Source organism: Falco naumanni, chromosome 6, assembly GCF_017639655.2.
Source record: "Falco naumanni isolate bFalNau1 chromosome 6, bFalNau1.pat, whole genome shotgun sequence".
Taxonomy (NCBI): Eukaryota; Metazoa; Chordata; class Aves; order Falconiformes; family Falconidae; genus Falco; species Falco naumanni.
In genome coordinates this window covers 80,893,221-80,913,655 of record NC_054059.1, presented here as the reverse complement: position 1 = coordinate 80,913,655, position 20,435 = coordinate 80,893,221, and the positions used below count along the sequence as shown (strand labels likewise).

General features: G+C 40.1%; 1 protein-coding gene across 5 annotated transcripts in view; it reads right to left on the bottom strand.

The window, feature by feature from the left end:
- Window positions 1-1,849: 1,849 nt before the first annotated feature.
- The window catches only part of SUPT3H (SPT3 homolog, SAGA and STAGA complex component), a 280,606-nt gene continuing 262,020 nt past the window's right edge, over window positions 1,850-20,435 (bottom strand). For all 5 annotated transcript variants that reach the window (XM_040598289.1, XM_040598291.1, XM_040598290.1 and 2 more), the window contains one exon: window positions 1,850-3,648. In XM_040598289.1, the coding sequence (XP_040454223.1) occupies window positions 3,607-3,648 (42 nt within the window). In that variant the 3' untranslated portion in view covers window positions 1,850-3,606. The remainder of the gene's footprint in view (window positions 3,649-20,435) is intronic.

Sequence of the window (20,435 nt, the reverse complement as noted above, 5' to 3'; positions counted from 1 at the left end):
AGCTATTTTTTCTTATTATTTTGTAAAGGCAATGCCATTATCTTCAGCAGCAACAAAAAAAAAATTAAAAAAAATAAAAAAATTTTAAGAGTTACATTAAAGATACAGCTTTCAAAATAATTTTTTAAGGCATCTGGCCTTATTTAAACCATCAAATTTACATTCAATTCCTTCAGGGATGGCTCCGTTGCTTTGCGCTGGCTCTGTGCCCTCTGAATAAAGCTGTGGATTTAATGCATGCCACCACCGCGTTTCCCTAGCTGCACTGCTGCTCAGTGTAGATATATAGTAGAGATATAAAAAAAACTAACCTTGGACAAGATGATTCACTTAGGAAAATAAAAAAACACCAACCCTATAACTGCGTAAGTTTCAACTAGAGGTTAGACTTGTGACTAATGTCACTATCTGTTTATTCTGAAATTATTAGTAGAAGTGTTTATGTACTATGAAACATTCTGTATGAGCTAGACGGGAAGCTATAAAACATTTTATGAGATCTACACATGGCTGATGGCAGAACGTTAATACAATGCTAAGGTTCATCTAAACTCAAGAAGTGGCAGAAAACCACACACCACACACCCCCACCCCCCCACCCCCCGCAGTGACATCTTCACTTGACAAAGAGAAGTGTACTCTGAAAACCCAGGGGGGTGGAAATACTGCAAGGTCCTGAGTGTCTCTGGAGAAATATGGAGCACTGTCACCTTTCCCTGATTTCCAGATGAAGGCAAGAGCTTTTTAAAGGGCTTTACTTTCTCGGGAGAAAGCCTGAGGAAGGACAGGTCAGGAAATGAGATGAAGCCCCATTAGAAATCTGCGTTGGGCTCCCCCACCTCCGACAATTTTCAAGCTGAATTATTATCCCTGTTTGACAGATGGCTGGGCTAAGAAACTGAAAAACTAGGTAGCATAACCACACAGCAAGGCAGACACTGAACTGCGAGCAAAACTCGCACTCCCTTAAATGTAATGCAGTCTTATTCCTACTGAAATTAGTTCTGCTTCCCTTCTTCGGGTAGCTAATGGTAAAGAATCAGCACAACCTGGTTCAGTTACTATAAATCCTTGCTAGAACCAAAATGACTTGCAAGCTGAAATTACACAAGCACAAAGCTCTTCGTACACAGTCATTAACTGAGTCTCAAACTGATTTTTATACATATCACAAAGACAAAAGGTAGAACATGTGGTATCATCTTAAACATACATCTGTGCTTCTGCAGCAGGTAAAGTGGTGTTACGACACCCTCCACACGCAGCACGAGTCTCAGTGGTCTCGTTTGTGTTTTAAATAGTTACAGAAAACTCTGAAGATGGGAAAAAAAAGAGATTATTTCCCCCCAAAAAGAAGAATAAACTGGGTAAGTCTGAGATAGGGAGACATAACCTACCTTGTTTTACTCTAAATTCAGCTCACTGACTTGTCTAGAGAAGTGAAAGGTTATTATATGGGTTTACTGGGCAAACCCAGATTTTATAAATAATTGCCTGTCAGGCTGTTCAAGATAGACAAACATACAGCAGACCAACAAAAACATGATCTGTCATATTTCTGAGAGAAATGTATGTTGAGTCTTCATTCTCTGGGACTTTAAGTAGACCAGTAAAAAATAAGTGCCAGTATTTTTCCTGCTTATGCATATTTTAAAATGTAAAATCTGGGAGAGATACAGCTACGGAAGGAATTTTGATTCCAGTACCCAGTGCCTGAAACAGTTTCTTCTGTCTATATCCCTGCAGATCGAAACCAAATACAATAAATGCTGGTGTCCTTTTAAAAAGTCTGGATGTTTATAGCAAGCATATAATTTTCCATGATTAAGGACGCCAACAAAAATAAGGGTGATGATAAAAAGAAAAGTTTAATCATATATTTCAAGAAGCACAGATGGAACATCAGAAACTTCCCCCCTCTTGTTTAATAGACTGCACTGTGCACATTACTTTTAGTCCTTTACACACAGATTAACTCCAGAAAAAAGAAGCGTCAGCAGGTAAAAGAAAAAAGCAATTTATGAGTGGCAGTAATATACAAAGTTCATTTTTACAGTATTTTGGTTGCAAAGAGAAGAGGCATTTTTTCTGTTTATTTAAAAGATATACATATTTTTTAAAGTTTTTGCAAGCGGGTCCAGGAAAGCAAGGCAAGAAAACCACTTACAAATGACCACAAAAGCATACAGTGGGACTAAAAATTGAGACCTTACATGCTAAGCACAAAGGAGGAGGATGGCTGCACTATATAAAAGTAATATTTTGCTGATCTCCTCTCGTTCTCTAGAGTGTTCTCGCTTCATTGAGGTTTAAGTTGGATTTCAAGCCTGGGCTAAGAGGGGCTGAAGCAGAGCCCTGGGCCTGTGGGGTACCACAGGGACACAAGCAGTACATGCCTGTAGGTCCTGATGATGGGCTGAAGCATGAGCCCGTTCCTCTGGTCAGGCACCATCGTGGTTAGCTCTATATTTATACAGTTTTTATGGGAAGAAATGAATGTGTTTGTGAGGCCAGCAAAGGCTGGAGGAGCAGGGGACAGGAAGGAGCAGAGAGGGAGGGACTGAGATTTAAAAAATAAATCTGAAAACAAACAACGTGAGCTAAAATATTTTTAAAAAAAGGTGAAAAAGAACCCATTTCTTCCTTAACCAAACCCAACAGTAACACTGCCTTTGTCAACAACAGAGACAGCATCTGCTTCCTGCAGCAAATGCTGAGCAAGTACATAATGTTAAGCCGTTGCCTAGAACCACTGAGACAAACACAGGTATTGAAATACTTTAGGATGTATTTTTCTAAATAGGGGCCCAATCCAGCACCAGGCCACTGCAAAGGCCTGTCTTGATTTCAGAGAGTGGTGGCTCGAGCCTTAGGGGATGCAAATACTGAGAATTACTGCTCAGCCGGTCCTTGGGTCTGCAGACAGACAAGTCTCTCACTGGCAAAGTACAGTTTACCTGGACTTTTTTCTGCTTATCTTTGGATCTGAAATTGCTATTACTGCCATCAAAAAGCCCCTCACTAGATTAAATGGGGTTACACTGCCTGAACACTTAAAAATTAGTTGAGAGACACCAGTGGAAAAGTGGATAACAGTTGTGTAAAAATCACAGGGAAAAGCTGCATAATCTTTATATAACATATATAAACGTGTATCACCCAGTCTCTTATCTCTGGCCTCTTTCTGTCCTGTCCTGCTTTACAAAAAACCCAAACCAAATCAAAACAAAAACACCAACATCTCTCTAGGAAAACATCCAGTCTTCCAAACACTTAAATAAAAATGACATCGCATTTCAAAAACGGGCTGACAGCAGCAAGTCCCCTGCAAATTTCAGAATCATCCCATCTGCATTCTTGTCCACCTACACCCTATCCCAAACATCCTGCCATTAATTAGCTAAATGTTCCAGCTAGTAAACAAGAATAACGGTTGAGGGGGCTGGAAAAAAGAGACAGAGTCAGCCAACAGATAGTCACAACAAACCAGCCCACTCACTGGTACACAGAGACACTGGAGCTTGTATTTTTTTTCCTTCCATGGAGGGGAAAAGAAAATCACCTTAATATAACATTGTCTTTCCTGTTGCTGCAGCCACATCCACATTAGCAGGCGAGAAAAGTCATCCCGTTTCTGCGGTAGGCACTCTGTCAAAGAAAGAGAAAATCTGTACTGAATTATCACATCAACTTAAACAAGGGAAGAAGGCAGAGAGAAAGGCAAGGCTTTCTTCCTGTTTTTTAGGCTATTCTGGCTGCAATCTAATAGTGTGCTTAATCTGAACATTTCTGGTGGGGAAGCTATAAGCAACCACTTTGCCTATTAAAAAATCAGTGTGGTTAACAAGTGGTTAGCGACTCTATTTCAGGAGAGCAAGAGATATGCAAAAATGTATCATCCTATTTTGCTAATTGCCTGCAAAATGGATGAGGCCAAAAATACGCTATTATGCTGAATCTGTTTGTCCTTTATAAGCATGTGTTCTCTATTCACTCTGTTCAAGAATAATTTCTAACCTAACTTAAAAGTCTATAAATTACTGAATACTTACAGTTTTCCAAACCTACTTTATAGTCTGAGTCTAAAGCTACATAAACAGACATTGGGATAGTCCCCACCCCCCAGAACAAAACTAATCTCAAAGACCCTCTGGTCAGTACAAAATAATTTGATATCCCATCCATTGTAATGTGGGATTGAGTGTTTCCAATGGTAGAGAAGCACAAGAGTTAAACAGCATTTGAGAAAACAATTTTAAAAGGTCCTGTGACAGTGTCTCACTAAAATACCTTTTATACATTTTTAACATCTCTTTCTGAATCAATAAAGGAAACTATGCCTTTTTATGCCAGGCACACTGGAAACGCTATATTTTAAGGGGATATTCTCAGTTTAAAAATGTACTGCTGTTTGGTTTTTGGGGTTGGTTTTTATTTTTTATATTAATAATATCTTCAAAAAGGAAAGGAGTTTAAATACTTCTGGTTTATTTGGTTCACCTTCAGCAGTCATTAAGTTTTGACAATGAAAATACAGTCATCTATTTCATTACAGTTAGTGCTTTGTCAGATTTATTTTGTACCTCTGAAGTTCAAGCACTCAGGAAGTGCCACATATAACTACTATTTCTAGTGGCTCTACTAATTTCCTAATTAATTTCAGTGAGATCAATTTCTCCTCTCTTAAACTAGAATTAGAAGAGTATACTTAAGAGCAAAGGATAACCTCAAACAACTTTGTATATAAATAGTATTTATACTGAACTGTAAGGAAATAATTTCAAAAACAGCAAGCATGTATTCAGAGAGACATTTACAGACACCGAATATGCAAAAGGAAATAGGTACAAGATGTTCATTACAGCATCCTTTACATTAACACCATACTTCCACACAGAGATCTAGCAGCATATGGCATTCAAGTCAAAGAGCAGAATATCAGCTCTGTGATATACAGCCAGTCATCAGACATGACAGTATCACCGCAAACAAAACAAAAAATAAATCCAAAGACTCTATACCCAAACATGAAATGCACAAAAACAAACTAGCCAATAATTTTGAAAGGATCCAATATACTCCCACAACCACAAGCAGCAAGTCCAAGGGAGTTTGGATCTGCAGCTTGCCCAAACCATTCTGGCTGGCATTTTGAAGTCAATGCAAAAGTAATGTTTTTAGCTCCTTGACCCCGATACTTTTACCGAGCTTTCTAATCCAAGTGACAACCTTTAACACATAAACTAAATATTCAGGGCTATTGTGCAGTTTGCTTGAAGATAAATGAACCCGAGTATAAAGCTGGATCCACATGAAAGGCAGAAGGTTAAATTTTGTGAAAGGAATTTTGGTTGCAAAGCAAAGTTGGGCTTGGCTGGGCTCACCTGGGAAATAATGAAGTTTAACATTTTCCAACACGGGCAACATTATACAGTTGGTTATATCCCTGAAAAGGTCATTTCAGAAGCAAGTTTCAGAGGAGGGAGGATAACACCTTCAGAAAGTTGGACACACCCACCAGTCTATATTTAGCAATATATTATAACTAGTGTGGCTATAGTTAGGATTGAAAACTATTTCCTACTTAACTCCCTGCTTCACATACTTTAAACTTTCTGAAACATTTGCCCTTGGGCTGAAATTTCCTCTGCTTTAATCTCTGCCTGAAGTTCAATTTCGTTGGAAAGGACCAACAAAATTCCTTAAGCCATTTTGAAGTTCAGCAATAATGAAAACAACACATTTTTCCTTCCCAAGCCAGAGAAAGTGATTCTGATATATGCATATTTTATTACGGAATTTAGCCATAAATTGAAGCATTTTACCCAGGAACAATCTTTACCTTCAACCTCAGCTTAAAGGGTAACTGTTTTGAAAATCATTATTTCAGAGGAGGGAGTTTGATTCATCCCATTCCATAACAAGGTTAACACATCATTCTTATTTTGATACATTTCTAGATAATAAAGGTTAACCTCCAAAATGCTTTTATGCATAGCAAAACTATTTTACACTCATTCCATGGTTCTGAGTTATACCATATATCTTTAAGATCCATACAGCTGAATCTGTTATACTAAAAGACATAATTATACATGCCAAGAATTGCAAAGAGAAAATGCAAGATGTTTTTTATAAAACTTGCATGTGCATGTGCCCTAGCAAGAGAAAGTTTATATGTATGTGGCAGTCATTTAATGTGGTTTGGTATAAATGTAAAGGGTTTGGATGACACTTCTGGGTGCTTTATGCCACTTTGGCAGTATTCAATTCTTTTTAAGAAAATATGATTATTTGGCTCGGAGTTATAGATAGAGGATGATGCAGACTCTTGATGTGGCATTAAAATGTCAAGCCATAGCAGTATCCATTTTGCTGGGTATGTCTTGCTACAGCCCAATGTCAGGAGATAACATAAGCCCATGGTCCCTCCTGGAGCCCTTTTTGGAAAAGTGTCTACTGGATCCAAATTTTTTGTGTGCTCTCTCTTTCAAAATTTACTGCTTTGATTTTTCCTGCTGTGAGCTGACTCTTTGCCATGATGGAAGGTCCTTCAGCCCGTTCCTATACCTGCTATGTGCGTGGGTGATCAAGAGATAAACTTTTGGACATGGGATATCACCTAGCTTGGCACTGATGCCACAGTTCATCTTCCCAGAATAGATTCCATGCTCCGAAAAGCTGATACAACCTTATTTGGCCAACCCAGGTCTCAGAAACTCTTCTTGCTCCTTGCTAACATACGACAAGGTTTTGCATCCTGTCCTCCGACCTCGTTAAAGCTTACAGGACAGATCGGTGCTATCTTCAACCAGAGGCTAAGCAGGCTGGACCAAAATGAAAGCAGAAACATGACCTTCACCTCACTCAGTCCATTCTTCCCACTTGCTCCTTTAGGGCAGAGGCATGATTTTGCTGCCTAGTCCTCTATTTCCCAGTCCTGGTGCCAGCTATCTAGGCACTATGTGAAGAACCTTCTCATGGCTTCTCAGGCATCTGCTAGTTGCCTACAGTATAGGACCTCTACCCTGAAAATGTTGCTCCTTCAAGTTATCATGGCACATTGGATTCTGATATTAAGATCTTCTCTAGGAATGTTATCATTATTTAATAAAGGAAGGTAGTTTTTAGTTGTTTTTTTTCCCAAACGGCCAGAAAGGAGGCACAAAGAACAAAAGATAAGCAATGTTCACTGCTGTCAGTCGCCTAAAAGCAAGGTCCATGCTTTGCCCTTAGTTTGGTGAAAAATGGAGAAAACCAACAGCTTAGAAAGTGCCCTGAAACAAGAGGCCTTGGTCAAGCAATGCCTCAAATTTCATGAAAAATCATCTGGTTTCTACTTTTTTCTTTGATCCCAAGTCTCTCCTGTAGTGGTAGCTTGAAGTAGAGTATTATGAAGGACCACAAAGAAGCACGCCATGAAGAGGGCAGCAAAACTCCTGTCCCCACAGCAAGTCCCATGAAATGAAACAGTTTACTGCAGAGCCCATAGGACCAATTTAGGAGCAGATAATCACATGTTCATCAACACCAGATATACCGAAGCTGTGATTTACAGAGACAAGTCCTAGCCAAACCTGAAGATGTGAGTACTCCTCAACTAGGTAACATATCAGATTAGAAAACTAAAGGCTTCTGAACAGGCAACTTAGCTAGAAATGGTTTCCAGTTAACAATTTACACTAGTGCATAATTTCACAGCTGTAGCATGATGAGAAAGAATAATTTTGGCAAGAGAAAGAAACAGCTGTGATTTTTGAGTGGGCTGATGTTTAATTCTGATTTGGGATAAATTTTTGAAAGTCTAAGGTAAAACATCTTCAGAAGGCATTCTAGACACTGAAGTTTATTGGGCCAAATCCTCCATTGGTTTAAGTCTGCAGTTCTGCTTAAAGCTAAGGCACAATGTCGCACTACAAGTCTGTTGTATCGCTTAAAGATGATAAATCCTGAATTATAGGTCCTGTATAAGCAAGTTACAGAACAGTGTTTTTAAAACTTGAAGTCTCCCTTTCTTGGTGTCCTCTTGTATGTGTGTGGGCAAGTGGTTTAATTACAATGCATAAAGTGGAATGCAGACAGAGACATCAAAATCAAAGAGCAAGTCCTGGCTGAACTTCATTAGCAAACATAAATACAAATAGGCACATCTTGTTTGTGACATGCCACAGTCCTTTCCTCCTTTGGTAATTTTACTCTATTCTCTGATATTTGCATAAATGTAAATCGAAACATATGACTTGAACAGGCTTACGATAGCGGAATCATATGCAAAACTTCTTCTCATTAAATAATTCTCTTCATGCAGTCTTACAATGTTACTGTGAAAATCAGGGAGGGTTCGTTCTCAGACAGTGAAAGCCTTTATTTAAGAACAGTGGAGGGAGCCCTGCCCTTTAAATAAGAGACATTCTTGGATCAGACACTGGCTGGCAGGATGGAAAAAAGGATGTAGCATTAACTTTCATTCCATTCCAAATAACCTGGAACCCATAAACCACAAAGATTCTCTAATTTTAAATCTGCTCGTTTTCTCCCTGTGTCTTCTTTCCATTTTATTTGGGGAATGTTAACTTTGAAATTTCATTAGCCCGCCATAATATCAAACAAGTCATCCTGGACAGATTCATAGCTCTTTGTACATAAAAAAACATCTACATTAAACCCCCTGTGATTAAAAGGTTACTCTTCTAATTTTTCCCAGCCTGCATAGACAAACCACATGCAAAGAAGTGTCAGCTTATTTAGAGACTGAAATAATAATTAGTTTAGGAGGCAAAGTATAAGCAACACTGTTTAAAAAAGAAAATCCATATGTTGTTTAGAATTAGTTGCTTCTGTTTAATTTTAAATAAATACGTGAGGATATAAACTCTCCTTATTAAAACTGCATACATGTTACAAAAGAAATATAATGGATAATTCTCTCTCGAATTTAAAACAATAGCAATGAAGGCTCTAATTCTACAAACCCGTCTTTAATCGGTAGCCAAAGCACAGATGTCTGATATTACTCAGAGGGTGAGGGCACAATTCATGTATATAATGTCTAGTACGTGGTCAATAATGAAGAACAAACCCCAAATATATAACTATGAACACACAGGTTTTGCAGGTTACGCACTTGTACAGCACCCTGCCCCACCATCTTCTTGAAATCTCATGGATTTCATTTATGATGGGGCCAGGGTGATGTGCTGAAAGCTACAGCATCCATTTATCTGCACAGTAACAGTCCCTTTGGAAGCACAACCGCATTTGTACTTAAGCTACTCCCCAAAAAACCACAGGTAGGTGTAAGAAACACCAACGAAACAACTTCACTCCTCAGGTCCGCTCCCTGAGCCTTCAGCCATCCAGTGAGACACCACCAACGGCAGCAGCTTCGCTGCCGTGAGTACTTGCCCTCCAGAAAGGGGGCCGAGATTACCCGCACACTTCATGTACGCGACCACAAACATCATGCACTGATAAAAGCACTGCTTCAGTAAACCAGCCTTCAACAGCTTGTAACAAAATGCCTTCCAGCGAAGTCAGTTCTGGGCTTTGGTTTACCTTTTATCTGCCAGCGGTGTAAACGTTTGCAATAATCACATAAAACTGTGTTGCTGTGTCCAGGAACAGGATACATCCAGCATGTATCATCCAAGGCTATTAAAGAACATAGCCTAGATCTCAGCTACCCAACTTTTTTATTATTGCTCTCTGCTACTGGGAATAACGACATTCTCAAGGTCGATGGAAATGGAGGATCTCTGAAAAACAAGGACCAAATGCATTTCTCAGGCACCTCATGCAATACCACCAGTGGAAGGAGAAGACGTGTAGGGCTTGTGCTGCTGTCCTTCAGCTCATTTGGCCAAATTTGCAATGCTGCAGTTAACTAGCAAATGCAGTTCTCAGGGCTGGGATGGTATTATAAGAAAGAAAAACAAGGCGAAAGGATCATGGCTTCTGTTGCAGCAAGAACTGGGGTGTGGGAGTGGGGTACCAACGCCTGCCAAAAGAAAAAAAGGAACAAAATTGATAGGGAGAGAGAGCTCATTTTAAGTTTCTCAGAGGGTACTGTAAACAGTGGAGAAAGAAGGAAAAAATGGAACTATAAAACAATACTTGGCAGCCAGCTTTGCAAAACAAACATATTTTTGCAAAGTTCTTCCCATCACTGCCACCAACTTTAATAGGCTTTGTCTGAGAGCAAGAAACCCTTTTTAACTGTCAGAGAAAAGGCGACGCTGCTTAGCACACAGATAGAAATTCCTCTTCTGAGCCCTACTTCAACCGTACCCTGCTCTCTGGCTTCAGATCCCTTCCCTGGGCTGCAGAACCTGTAGCTGGGCTCCATCCCCACCCACCCCTGGGCCAAGGGAGCAAGATGCTTCTCCTGCGAAACCCAGCAAGTTAGTACTGCCATGGGTCTAACAGGCCGTAGCTATTTGCCCAGGATGTGCTACTGGCAAAACACATGGCAGGTCCCCACGAGTGATGGATACGACCTGTTGGACCCCCCTGCATAACCAGGAAAGCTTAATCCCTCCATCGCAATGGAAATGCAGGGGTTCCCCAGGATCCCTGATCTCCTTGTGAACATTGCAATTAGGTCCCTAAATGATTTTACCACCTTACATCAAACTGGTCAAAACACTTTTAGATGCTTGCAGGCCAACGTCTCCTCTCCTGATGTGTCTCAACTCGCTGCTTGAGTTCTTCGGCAGCAATAATGTATGCGGGCAACTTTATTATGTCTGAGAAAGAAGGAGAAGCCTTGAGACTTAAAAAAAAAAAGATTGAGGTATGGTGAGATACCGAAACCTCAGGGCACTGCACAGTCACAGCACTCCCACGTGAAAACAGACCGCTAATAATAAAAACTCCTTCAACCTGAGAGTAATTCAGCATGAAATAACCTGGATGGCTCCCTCTCTCCAAGGGTGGCTGTTCTCGGCTTTTTAAGGTCCCCGTCTACTGCTGTAGAGGCTCAAGGGTTTTTTTTTGTTTTCTGTAGGAGGTGATGGAAAAGGTTAAATTCCCCCTCGATGTCACTACTCCTCAGGAGCTTGGCATATGATTCGGAGAGAATTTATTTGGAAACAATATGGTGTGGTACAGTCGTCTGAGTACAAGGGCAGGAGCCAGGGCTGGGCTCTGCTCCCAGCTCTGACACTTACTCGCTGTGTGGCCTCAGACTAACCACTTAATGTCTCTGTGTTTCAATTTTCCCCGCCTTTGAAACAGTAATACTATCACTCACTGCAAACCTTTTTTTGAGGATTGCTTGATTACAGAGCTAATAAACGGCGTTTTGAAAACGCCATATGCTATTCCACAATTATTATTTTCATTACATTATATCTTCCATTGTAACGGCGAAAATACCAGATGTACAGCAAACGGATGGTGAAACTGGCAGTTATTGGATAGGAGGAGCGGGTATTGCTCTGCAATAAATTAAACTATTAGGGCAAAGCGAGACAGTCCACCTACATTCTTTCCTTAAACTGTTGAAACTAATGAAAAGGAGCATCTCATGACATTTCCCAACATACTTTTCTTCCCCCACCCCCTGAAAACATCCTGTGAATGCTCTCTGCAGAGGGCACAGCATCTCCGTTCTCCCTTGGATTCAACGAAGCATTTCACCAGGGAAAGGAGAACCCAACCAACCACACAGGGCAGAGAGTCAGTCTGGAAACAGAGAAATTTTCTCAGGCTCCGAGACCCTTTGCTGGTGGCGGCGTTCGGGTGCGGCCACTTGTAGCTGTTCTCCTTACTGACTGATGCACTCTGTCTGCAGAGGGGCACCCGCTCACTGGAGCGGTGGGAGGTAAGAGGAATTAAGGTACTACATCAGTGGTTGCCAGTGGAGGAGATGTGAAAGAAAAAAAAAAAAGAAAAAAAAAAAAGAAAAAGAAATATACTATTTCAATCAAAGTCTGAAATTTGTAGAAGTGGTTTTGGTCTCAATATAGAAAAAATATTTATCCAAGAACTCCTACTCGGGTGCGAACATCCTACTTCTAGTGGGATTTTGTTTGGCAAAGTGCTGTGAAAGAGTGGAAGCTAATACAGAGCATGTCTATAAACAAATATATTTATTTAGTACAGATTGACACATTCACTAGAGTATTTCAGTGATTACACGTGTAAAGCTATTTCCTATAGTGGTTTCCTTTTGTGATTCTGCTAATTTATTCAATCCACCCCATTTTCATGCATTGAATGTTATAAGCCATTTCAGCCACCCAGACTGAAATGCACGTTTGGAGACTACATGCCTGTTTTTTCATTTCATCATCTACACATAATTATTTGGTGATATTAGGAATTCGAGCTCAATGGAAGCCAACCAACGTTTTAATAGCTTAAAAATCATACAAAATGAAGTCTGCCCTGAGGTTAATGAATAAGAGCCAAATCTTGAGGCTCTCACTCAGTTTATACTCACTCCTTTCAGGCAAAAAGTTGAATCAATTGTAGTCAGACTGATTAAAAACAGAAGAACATATATTTGGACCTTTCTCTCAGGTAAAACTAAATAATTTACCAAGGATTAGGCTGCAGAATGGCATCCAATCGATCTTTCACATGTATTTCTGCAACATGCTAGAGAAAAAAATCCAAGTGCTGAGGCAGTTTTAAAACAATACTTTTAACTTGCGAATAAATTATTATACACTACTAGGTTTTATGACATTTATATTAGAAATAGCCCTGAATCAAAATAAAATTTCTGGTCCCTCCTGAACTTCTGAAGACCAGGATCAAATTAAAACTTAAAAAATGGTCCATTAAGTATGAAAGCCAAGTGCCCTTATCCTTCAAAACAAAGCTCCATCCCTAATTTGAACTTTAATCCAGGCATATATTCATACAGTTATTTGAGTTTTGATGACGGGAAGCATTTATAATTTAGGCAATTAAACATTATTCTTTAATTACATGCAGGATATCTTACTCCTTATGAAAAGAATGCTATGTGCCTGCAAAAAATATAAAGCAGAGCACTTAATTTCTTTGAACAGTTAACACTTCACTTGTAATCAGTGATAATCACAGAAAGATGCTCCTCCCTTAAGTAACAACCCATTTTAGTATTGGCCAGCCACGTCAGGGCAATGACACATTTATTCCATTCAAGCCAGATCTAAGCATGAGGATGTGGAAAAGAAAGTAGTATGAATAACAGATTTCTTTGGTATATGCAAAGTGAATAAGAGAAGGGGGGGGGGGGGGGGGGGGGGGGGGCTGGGCGTGCTACAGGAATGATCTACTCATCTGTGAACAATACCAGATCCTCTGACTTGGTCTGTGTGATAGTGGCCCTGCTCACTATATCCTGACAGCCTGCAATTAGGAACTCAATGCTGAAACAGGCCAAGCGCATGAAAAGCTCAACTGTGGGTGGCTTCATTTGTGAATGAGCAAATGGGGACACACGGAGAGGGCAATCTCCTCCTGGTCACCACTGGTGCTGCAGGAATTGGTCCTGCTGCTCCAGGACCTGGGTCTCTCCCCAGCAGTTCCCCACAGCAGCTACCTGCAGGACAGACAGACAGACAGACAGACAGACAGGCTCTTCTATGTATTTAGTCAGGGGTCTAAACAAGCACTAGCAGTGCCAATGGCACACTGGCCAGCATGTGGAGACTCCTCAAAGCCTCGCCGGCTCCTGTGTAAGGCAGCCTGCACAGAAAAGAGCCTTGTTGAACCTTCAAGACCTTCTGGCAAGCTATGAGCTGCAAGGATGTTGCAAGAAAGTCGGGATCCCAAGGAAGGCCAGGCTTTTTTTTTTTTTTTTACATTATACTTTTAAAATTACATTATATCTACATGCATATGCTGGAAAAGCAAGATGGCCTTCTAGTCCCTTTAATGTGTGGCTCAAGTTATCTTTCCAAATGTCTTTCTGTTCATCTATTCTTTACCTGACTAATGACTTGGCAAAATGGGCCATGCCAGAGACACTGGACAGTTGCTGAGAACAGAATTCCAAAATGTCCTTCCTAGAGTTGACTAAAAAATTCCTTTCAACCATTTCTGACTGACTGGTCTGAGGAGGGGGCAGTAAGATTTACTTTGCAAACAAAGTGAAACAACTAGGCAGACTCTGACCTTCCATGCTATACTCCCTTTCCATAGACCCACTTATACACGTCACTTGTTATCGCGACTTATTTTTAAATGCTAAGACAAATCAATGAAAATAAGAATCTCTTGACCATTAAGAATATCGAACTCTCTTCTTCAGCACCACATCCTGTCTTTTTCTTTTGCATCCGCTTTTACAGAAGACATATATTTATATGCACATCTACAAAACTGATACTTATCTGAAAATAAAGTGGCCAAGGCCATGAGAGTCTTCTGGCTGATTGCCATTATTCAGTCATTACATACAGGCTTACAAAGAGGGAGATGGATTACCCGCTTGTAAGTCCACCAAGGGCTTTTCATGATATCGCAGCCCATATTTTTTTAATAACATTGAGGAATATTTAAATCCTGTATGAAAGTTTTTTCATAAGTACTTCTTTGATGTTGGAACATTTTGATTTGTGTGCATGCTGACACCAGAACATCTCGATTACTGCATGTTCATTTATCAAAGAACGCAGGGTCGATCCTGTTCGGATGCGCAATTATTGCTTCAAATACATAACATGCGCTAATCATGCTGACAGCAACACCCCCACTTCCGATGGCTGGAAATACAAGAACAGTAAATAATTACTGTAAATGAAGAGTTCGTTTGGTCTTACGAAATGTTATTGCTACTAAAGCAAGACCAGTTTAGATTACAAAAAGGTAGAAAGGTGCTGGTGGTGGGGAGTTACTGAGCCCCAAACCTAGAACACATTGCAGTTCCTGGTCTTAAAGCTAATGGGACCCAGTGGATCCAGACTTCAGCAAAAAGAGAGCGTGTTGTCTCAGTCACATTATTTATTGTAATGACTTAACTCCCTTTTTCTTTGTTTCTTCTCTTCCTCCCAGCAGAATGGCTGTTGGTAAGATGGGAATGTCAAATCCAGGTTTTCGTCTCTCCAGTAGCTCTGAATTTCCTGGCTTTGTGGACTGAAATCAGACCCTTAACATTGCTTATGTGCATTTTGTTTTGGGTAATTGACATTAATTTTTAGGTTGCATCACCGACATCAATCAGCACTGTTCTCAGAGGACTGGAGTTAAGGGGCCACAATAAAAGGGCATGATATTGTTTCTTTTGTTTTATTTTTGGAGCACTTTGACTACTCTATACTTTTCCAGTTGATGTTACATTTTTTTTGTGTGACACAGTGTAAAACACTACTGCCTGTCTCGTTTAAAAAGATACTTTGGTATTACAGTAAACGGCTCCAGAGGCTGGGACAGTAAACTCCGGTAAAAAATCAAGTTGATACCTTTTGTCTGTGTATCACTTTGAAGAAACTATGAAACAGCAACACATTTCTTTAGAGAGCTAAGTTGCCCATTACAGATGTTTTCCATATGGTAAGTAGAAGGTCGGCCCCTTCCCCCTCCACTCATCACTGTTCTCACATCGTAGAAGGCATCTACAAAGACAACACGGCTGTAAATGATATTGCACAGAAGCCTCCATCAGCACGTACTGTAAATGAACAAGCTGATTTTCATTGTAGAGGGCAGGCACACGCACTACTGGAGCCCATTTATGGTGAACGTTTTGCCTCTTTGTCTTCCCGTTTTACCAGTGTACTGCTCAAATACTCCGGGGTAAGTGGTCAAGAGAAGCCAGACGAGGCTTCAGATGCTAAGGTGATGAAATGGAAACAAAAGATTAAATTAGAAGACATTACTGCAGATTATCATGCTGCATCAGCTGATGGGTCCAACACCTTCTCCCTCAAATCCTTATGGGCAGGAAGCAAAATTATCTCTCATAAAAGGTCACAATTTTAAGGGGAGAAGAATCTGAGGCATCTCAGTGGGTCTAAGACCAAGTTTGCAGACATTGGTACACAGTTACACACACAGGATGACGATCTGTTGCCCCATGTTTTGTGTTGCTCCTATCCAATAGATAATAACAGGTATAATTAAAATGGACTTAAAAGCACAGCTGGACTTTTAAGAAAGCAGAGCTGTTTTTCCAAATGTTCAGCACCTGTAACGGGAATTGCATCTTCAAAAGATCTTGGAGCTCCAAAGCACCATTTTGTCATGCTTACAGCATGGTTCAAAGGAGTTCATCACCCTAGGTGTACTTAGGATGTTTTGTCCTTTCATAAATCCGGATACTTTTTTCTTGGATGTTGGAGCTATTCTAACACTTGAATCTTGAATGCAGGTGGGACTTTCTAAAAGTTCAACATGTAATGGAGGCATTTCCACACCTCAACCGCTCCTTTCACAAAACACATAACTATCTTAGCTCAAAAACAGTAACCTTCAGAATAAAAAAGAACCCAAACAAACACAGAATTTGTGTTAAAAATTAATAAAAATCCTTTTTGCCTATTTCCCTACACTTTTGGCCTAGACAAGGCATGGAACTGTCCGTGTTAGTCTACATTTAATTTATAACTGGAGCGTTATGTTTCTTCACTCTAGCCAGTATTTGTAACATATATAGATAATAGTTTGTATATTTCGTCTTTAGTTATTATATAATATTGCATAACGGTAATATAATCTCTAACATTTTTACAAAATAAACTGTAATGTTGAGATTTTGAAAGCCAACTAGTGATCTTAACTATTCCACTCCTGGTCATTTCACCAGGACCTACGTGGCTAAAACTTTAAGTCAGCTCAGAAATAAACCTTAGATAATATCTACTTAAACTTTTCTTCTTTCTTCTTTGCTTTTTCTTTCTTATTTCCTTTTCAGTTTTCTAAAATGTGCACCACCACTGACTCGTTTCTTAGAATCTACAAGATATTCCCCGATCACCTGAAATCTTTCCTTTTCTCAACATATTTTCCTGTTCACCTTTTTCTGTTCCTCACAACAGCATTCTTTCCTAATTCTTAATTACCAACTGTATTGTCTTCAACCTTAATTAAACCTTTCCTTCTTTTTATCTGTCTTTGCCCTTCAGTTCTGCTTATCCTCCCCTTGCTTCCCAGCCTGTTCTTCCATGTTTCTGAAGTCATGACTCTCACACACTTTAGCTCAGCATCTCTCTTTCTGCTGTTTTTCTTTCCAACCTTATTTCTGCATGTGCTTGCCTCTTACTGACACCACCTCTTCTGTGAAGAAGTGAAGGGCTTCTCTGTCTTGATATAATTCCATCCAAAACTTACTTCATCCTCTCCCACCCAGCTTTTGGCTCTATAGCTGTATTAGCAGTCATTGCAGAAACTTCAGAAAACTGAATCTACTGTTTATGGTAGTTGTAGGACAGAGGAAGAATTTTGGCAATACCAAAGGGGCCACTGGGCATGCAAGCAAAATTCCGTATTTGTGTATAGGAGCAGGAGGATCACAAATGTCAACTGGGAGTTGCCAGCAGTTGGCATCCGGGGCACAGAGCTCTCAGAAGCTTGAAGACATTTTCATACTTCCCACAAGCTGAAGTTCAATCTTGGATATTAAATAGAAATGAATAATAATAAAAAAAAAGGCACATGCCATCTTTGTGTCAAAGAGAAGAATGCTTGTGCCTACTCCATTGAAGAGACTGCTCAAAACCACTTCTGTGGAAACAGTTCCCTTGTGAAATGCTGGGGCTTGGGCCCCAGAAATAGTTGCCCCAAGGTTGCTCGAAGCCCTCCTCCAAGACTACATGAACTTGCAAGCTGCCATTTCTAGCAAGCTTCTATTACTCCTTGATAAATTGGTGTCGCTTAACTGCTGTAGTATTTCCTCCCATTGTGTTCACCTGGGCACACATCAACTGAAAATCCATGACTAAATCTCATGTAGCTCTTGGCAAATGCAGATAACTGTGCAGCAGAGTGTTTTGGGGTGCTATTCATTCCCCAAGGAGAGCTGTTGATGGTGTGAACCACTGATCCCAGCCCTCTCTAGGGGGACAAAATTCATCCATCCCCAAGGAAACAATCCCTTTTTGCTAAGTTGTGACAGGTGTTAAGGGAACAAAATCAGGGACAACACAATATAAGCATGTCCACGCTGCACAATAGAACATCTTGGTCCTGATCTGGAAGAGAATACGGCAAAGACGGCTGCTGATTCAGCTTTGGCTTTTGAGGCCACCAGCCAGGGTGCCAAACGGGGTAGCATTTTTGTCTTGTGGGCAGATTTTACTCAGGCACCAGGCAGAGTCAACCAACTAATTACTCACAGGCCACTTGCTCAGCATGAAAAGGGAACAATATTCAATCTTTGACAGATTGGATTTGAACAGGCAACAGAAGTGAAAGCATCTATTGTCCATTATCCAGTCTAGCTCCAAGACTTCCAATTTCTCAGTTACCATGTAGCCTGTTCTGAAAAGGTTTGTCAAGCAACAGCCTCTCTAAACAAATTACATCAAAATTCCTCACACTATGCCACATATTCAACTTGCCTTTCCAAAAAGAGCCACATAATAAGTTTCTAACAAGGACACTGGTTATTATAGCACTCTAGATTTTCTAGGTCAAAGAGGTGAAAGGCAAAGTCAAAATAACTGAAATAAAATATTCTGTAAATCATGTGTGTTTACTTACAAGTACCAAAAAGCAAGCTATGAAGAGACCTGCTGCTACACTAACCAAAATTCAGCTAACTATTTTGAATTGCCGTCTTCTTGATGAAAGCAAGATTTAAGGCGCCAGACCTGGCTTTTGGAAATACCCAAACAGTTCAAAACCAAACAAAGCTTAGTACAAGCTGGATCCTTCTTTCTTTTCCCACTCCTTCCTCCAAAATGTGCAAGACAGAAACTTAAAGAAATACACTGGGAACGCACATTGTTCCTATTTGTACAATTGAAGACCAAAAGTAGGTACCCTTTATTCAGACATACACTTGTCTTGGGTAACCCAGGGATCTACACTGGGAAGTGTAAAATTTCTCTATGCATTTACAACAGTTTTGGGTGTTTTTTAATTCCCATCTGTATCCTCCTACTTCCCAGACATTAAGATCTGAGATTTCTGAAAAGGAAACTCTATCATTTCAGTATATTTTGAGACACGTTTCTTTACAGTGCTGCATCTTTGTATTAGTAGATGGGAAGAGAAAAAAATATTTTTGCTGTAGTTTTCTAATTTAGGAGACATCCCTTATTTTTCTAGTTCTCAGATGTGCTCAAACCCATACTTACAGTGAAGACTAGAGGAGTTTATCAATTTTTCAAGGAATATGCTCTGTCAAGAATACAGTTAGAAATATTCCCCATTTCCTAATTTTCCAGGTTTTTACCTGTAATGATGACCTTGCATTGGTTGAGTGAAACTCTTTGAGAATGGATGTGTGCTTAGTTAATAAAATGTTGAATAAAAAAAAAAAAAAAAAAAAAAAGAAAAAGAAATAGTCAGATTAAGGGTCTAAAATGGGTGCAGAGGAGATGCAACCTATCTTCTAACATGGGGCATGGCCCAGCTCGATACAAGTGAAACAGTGAAGGGAGAAGGAAGCAGCTACAAGCGGCGGTGCATGTTCTTGTTCCATAAGGACTCGAAGCAGTCTCTGTTGGTGGCCTCCACAGACCCCCAGATGTAATCCTGCCCCACCCCACACTTCCTGGCAAAAAAAAAAAAAAGAAAACAGTTGGGGTGGGCTGTGGTACCACTTGCCTTCCTTCTGGGTGAATCCAGAGGAGGAAGGGATCAGGATAAATTATAGGTCCCTGCAAAAGCTCTGTGTGTTTATGATCACGCCATCTGGAAACAGTGATAACTGCACTATTAATGGAGGCGTTACTACAGAAGATCTGCTGTGTCTATTAAAACCAGCCATGCTGTGTGCTGGCTCATGATACATGTTTGCTCTGATTTCCTCCCTGACATTTCATTCCCAAAGCTGTCAATAACCCGTTAACCTTCCTGGCACTGAAACTCTAAAACAAAGTCCTATTTCAGCTCTGATTTTGAATATGAATTGTGATAAGCAATACCAAAGGCTAAAATACACTGTTGCTGTAATCTAAATCATGCTATAGGTGGTGAGTTTTTTCCCGTTGCTTGCACAAAGCTCTTTGCATCATAAACCAGGATACAACAATGTGATACCTTAAAACTAATTTCTTAATTTAATGGCAGAATAGCAAATGTTCTTTACTGGTAAGCGACAGCTTGATCCTGCAGTTTTCAATGGCCAGAAGTGTCCTGTAATCAGGGGAATTGCTCACATCCATGCAGTTTAAAGCTAGAAGGGAAAATTAGATCATCTAGTCTGACCTCCTGCATACCACAGACCACAGGCTTTCAGCCAGTTGCCCCTATTTTGAGCCAGTAACCAGTTTAACAAAAGCATATTTTCCAGAAATTCATTTGACCTCCATTTGGAGTCACCAGGAACTAGA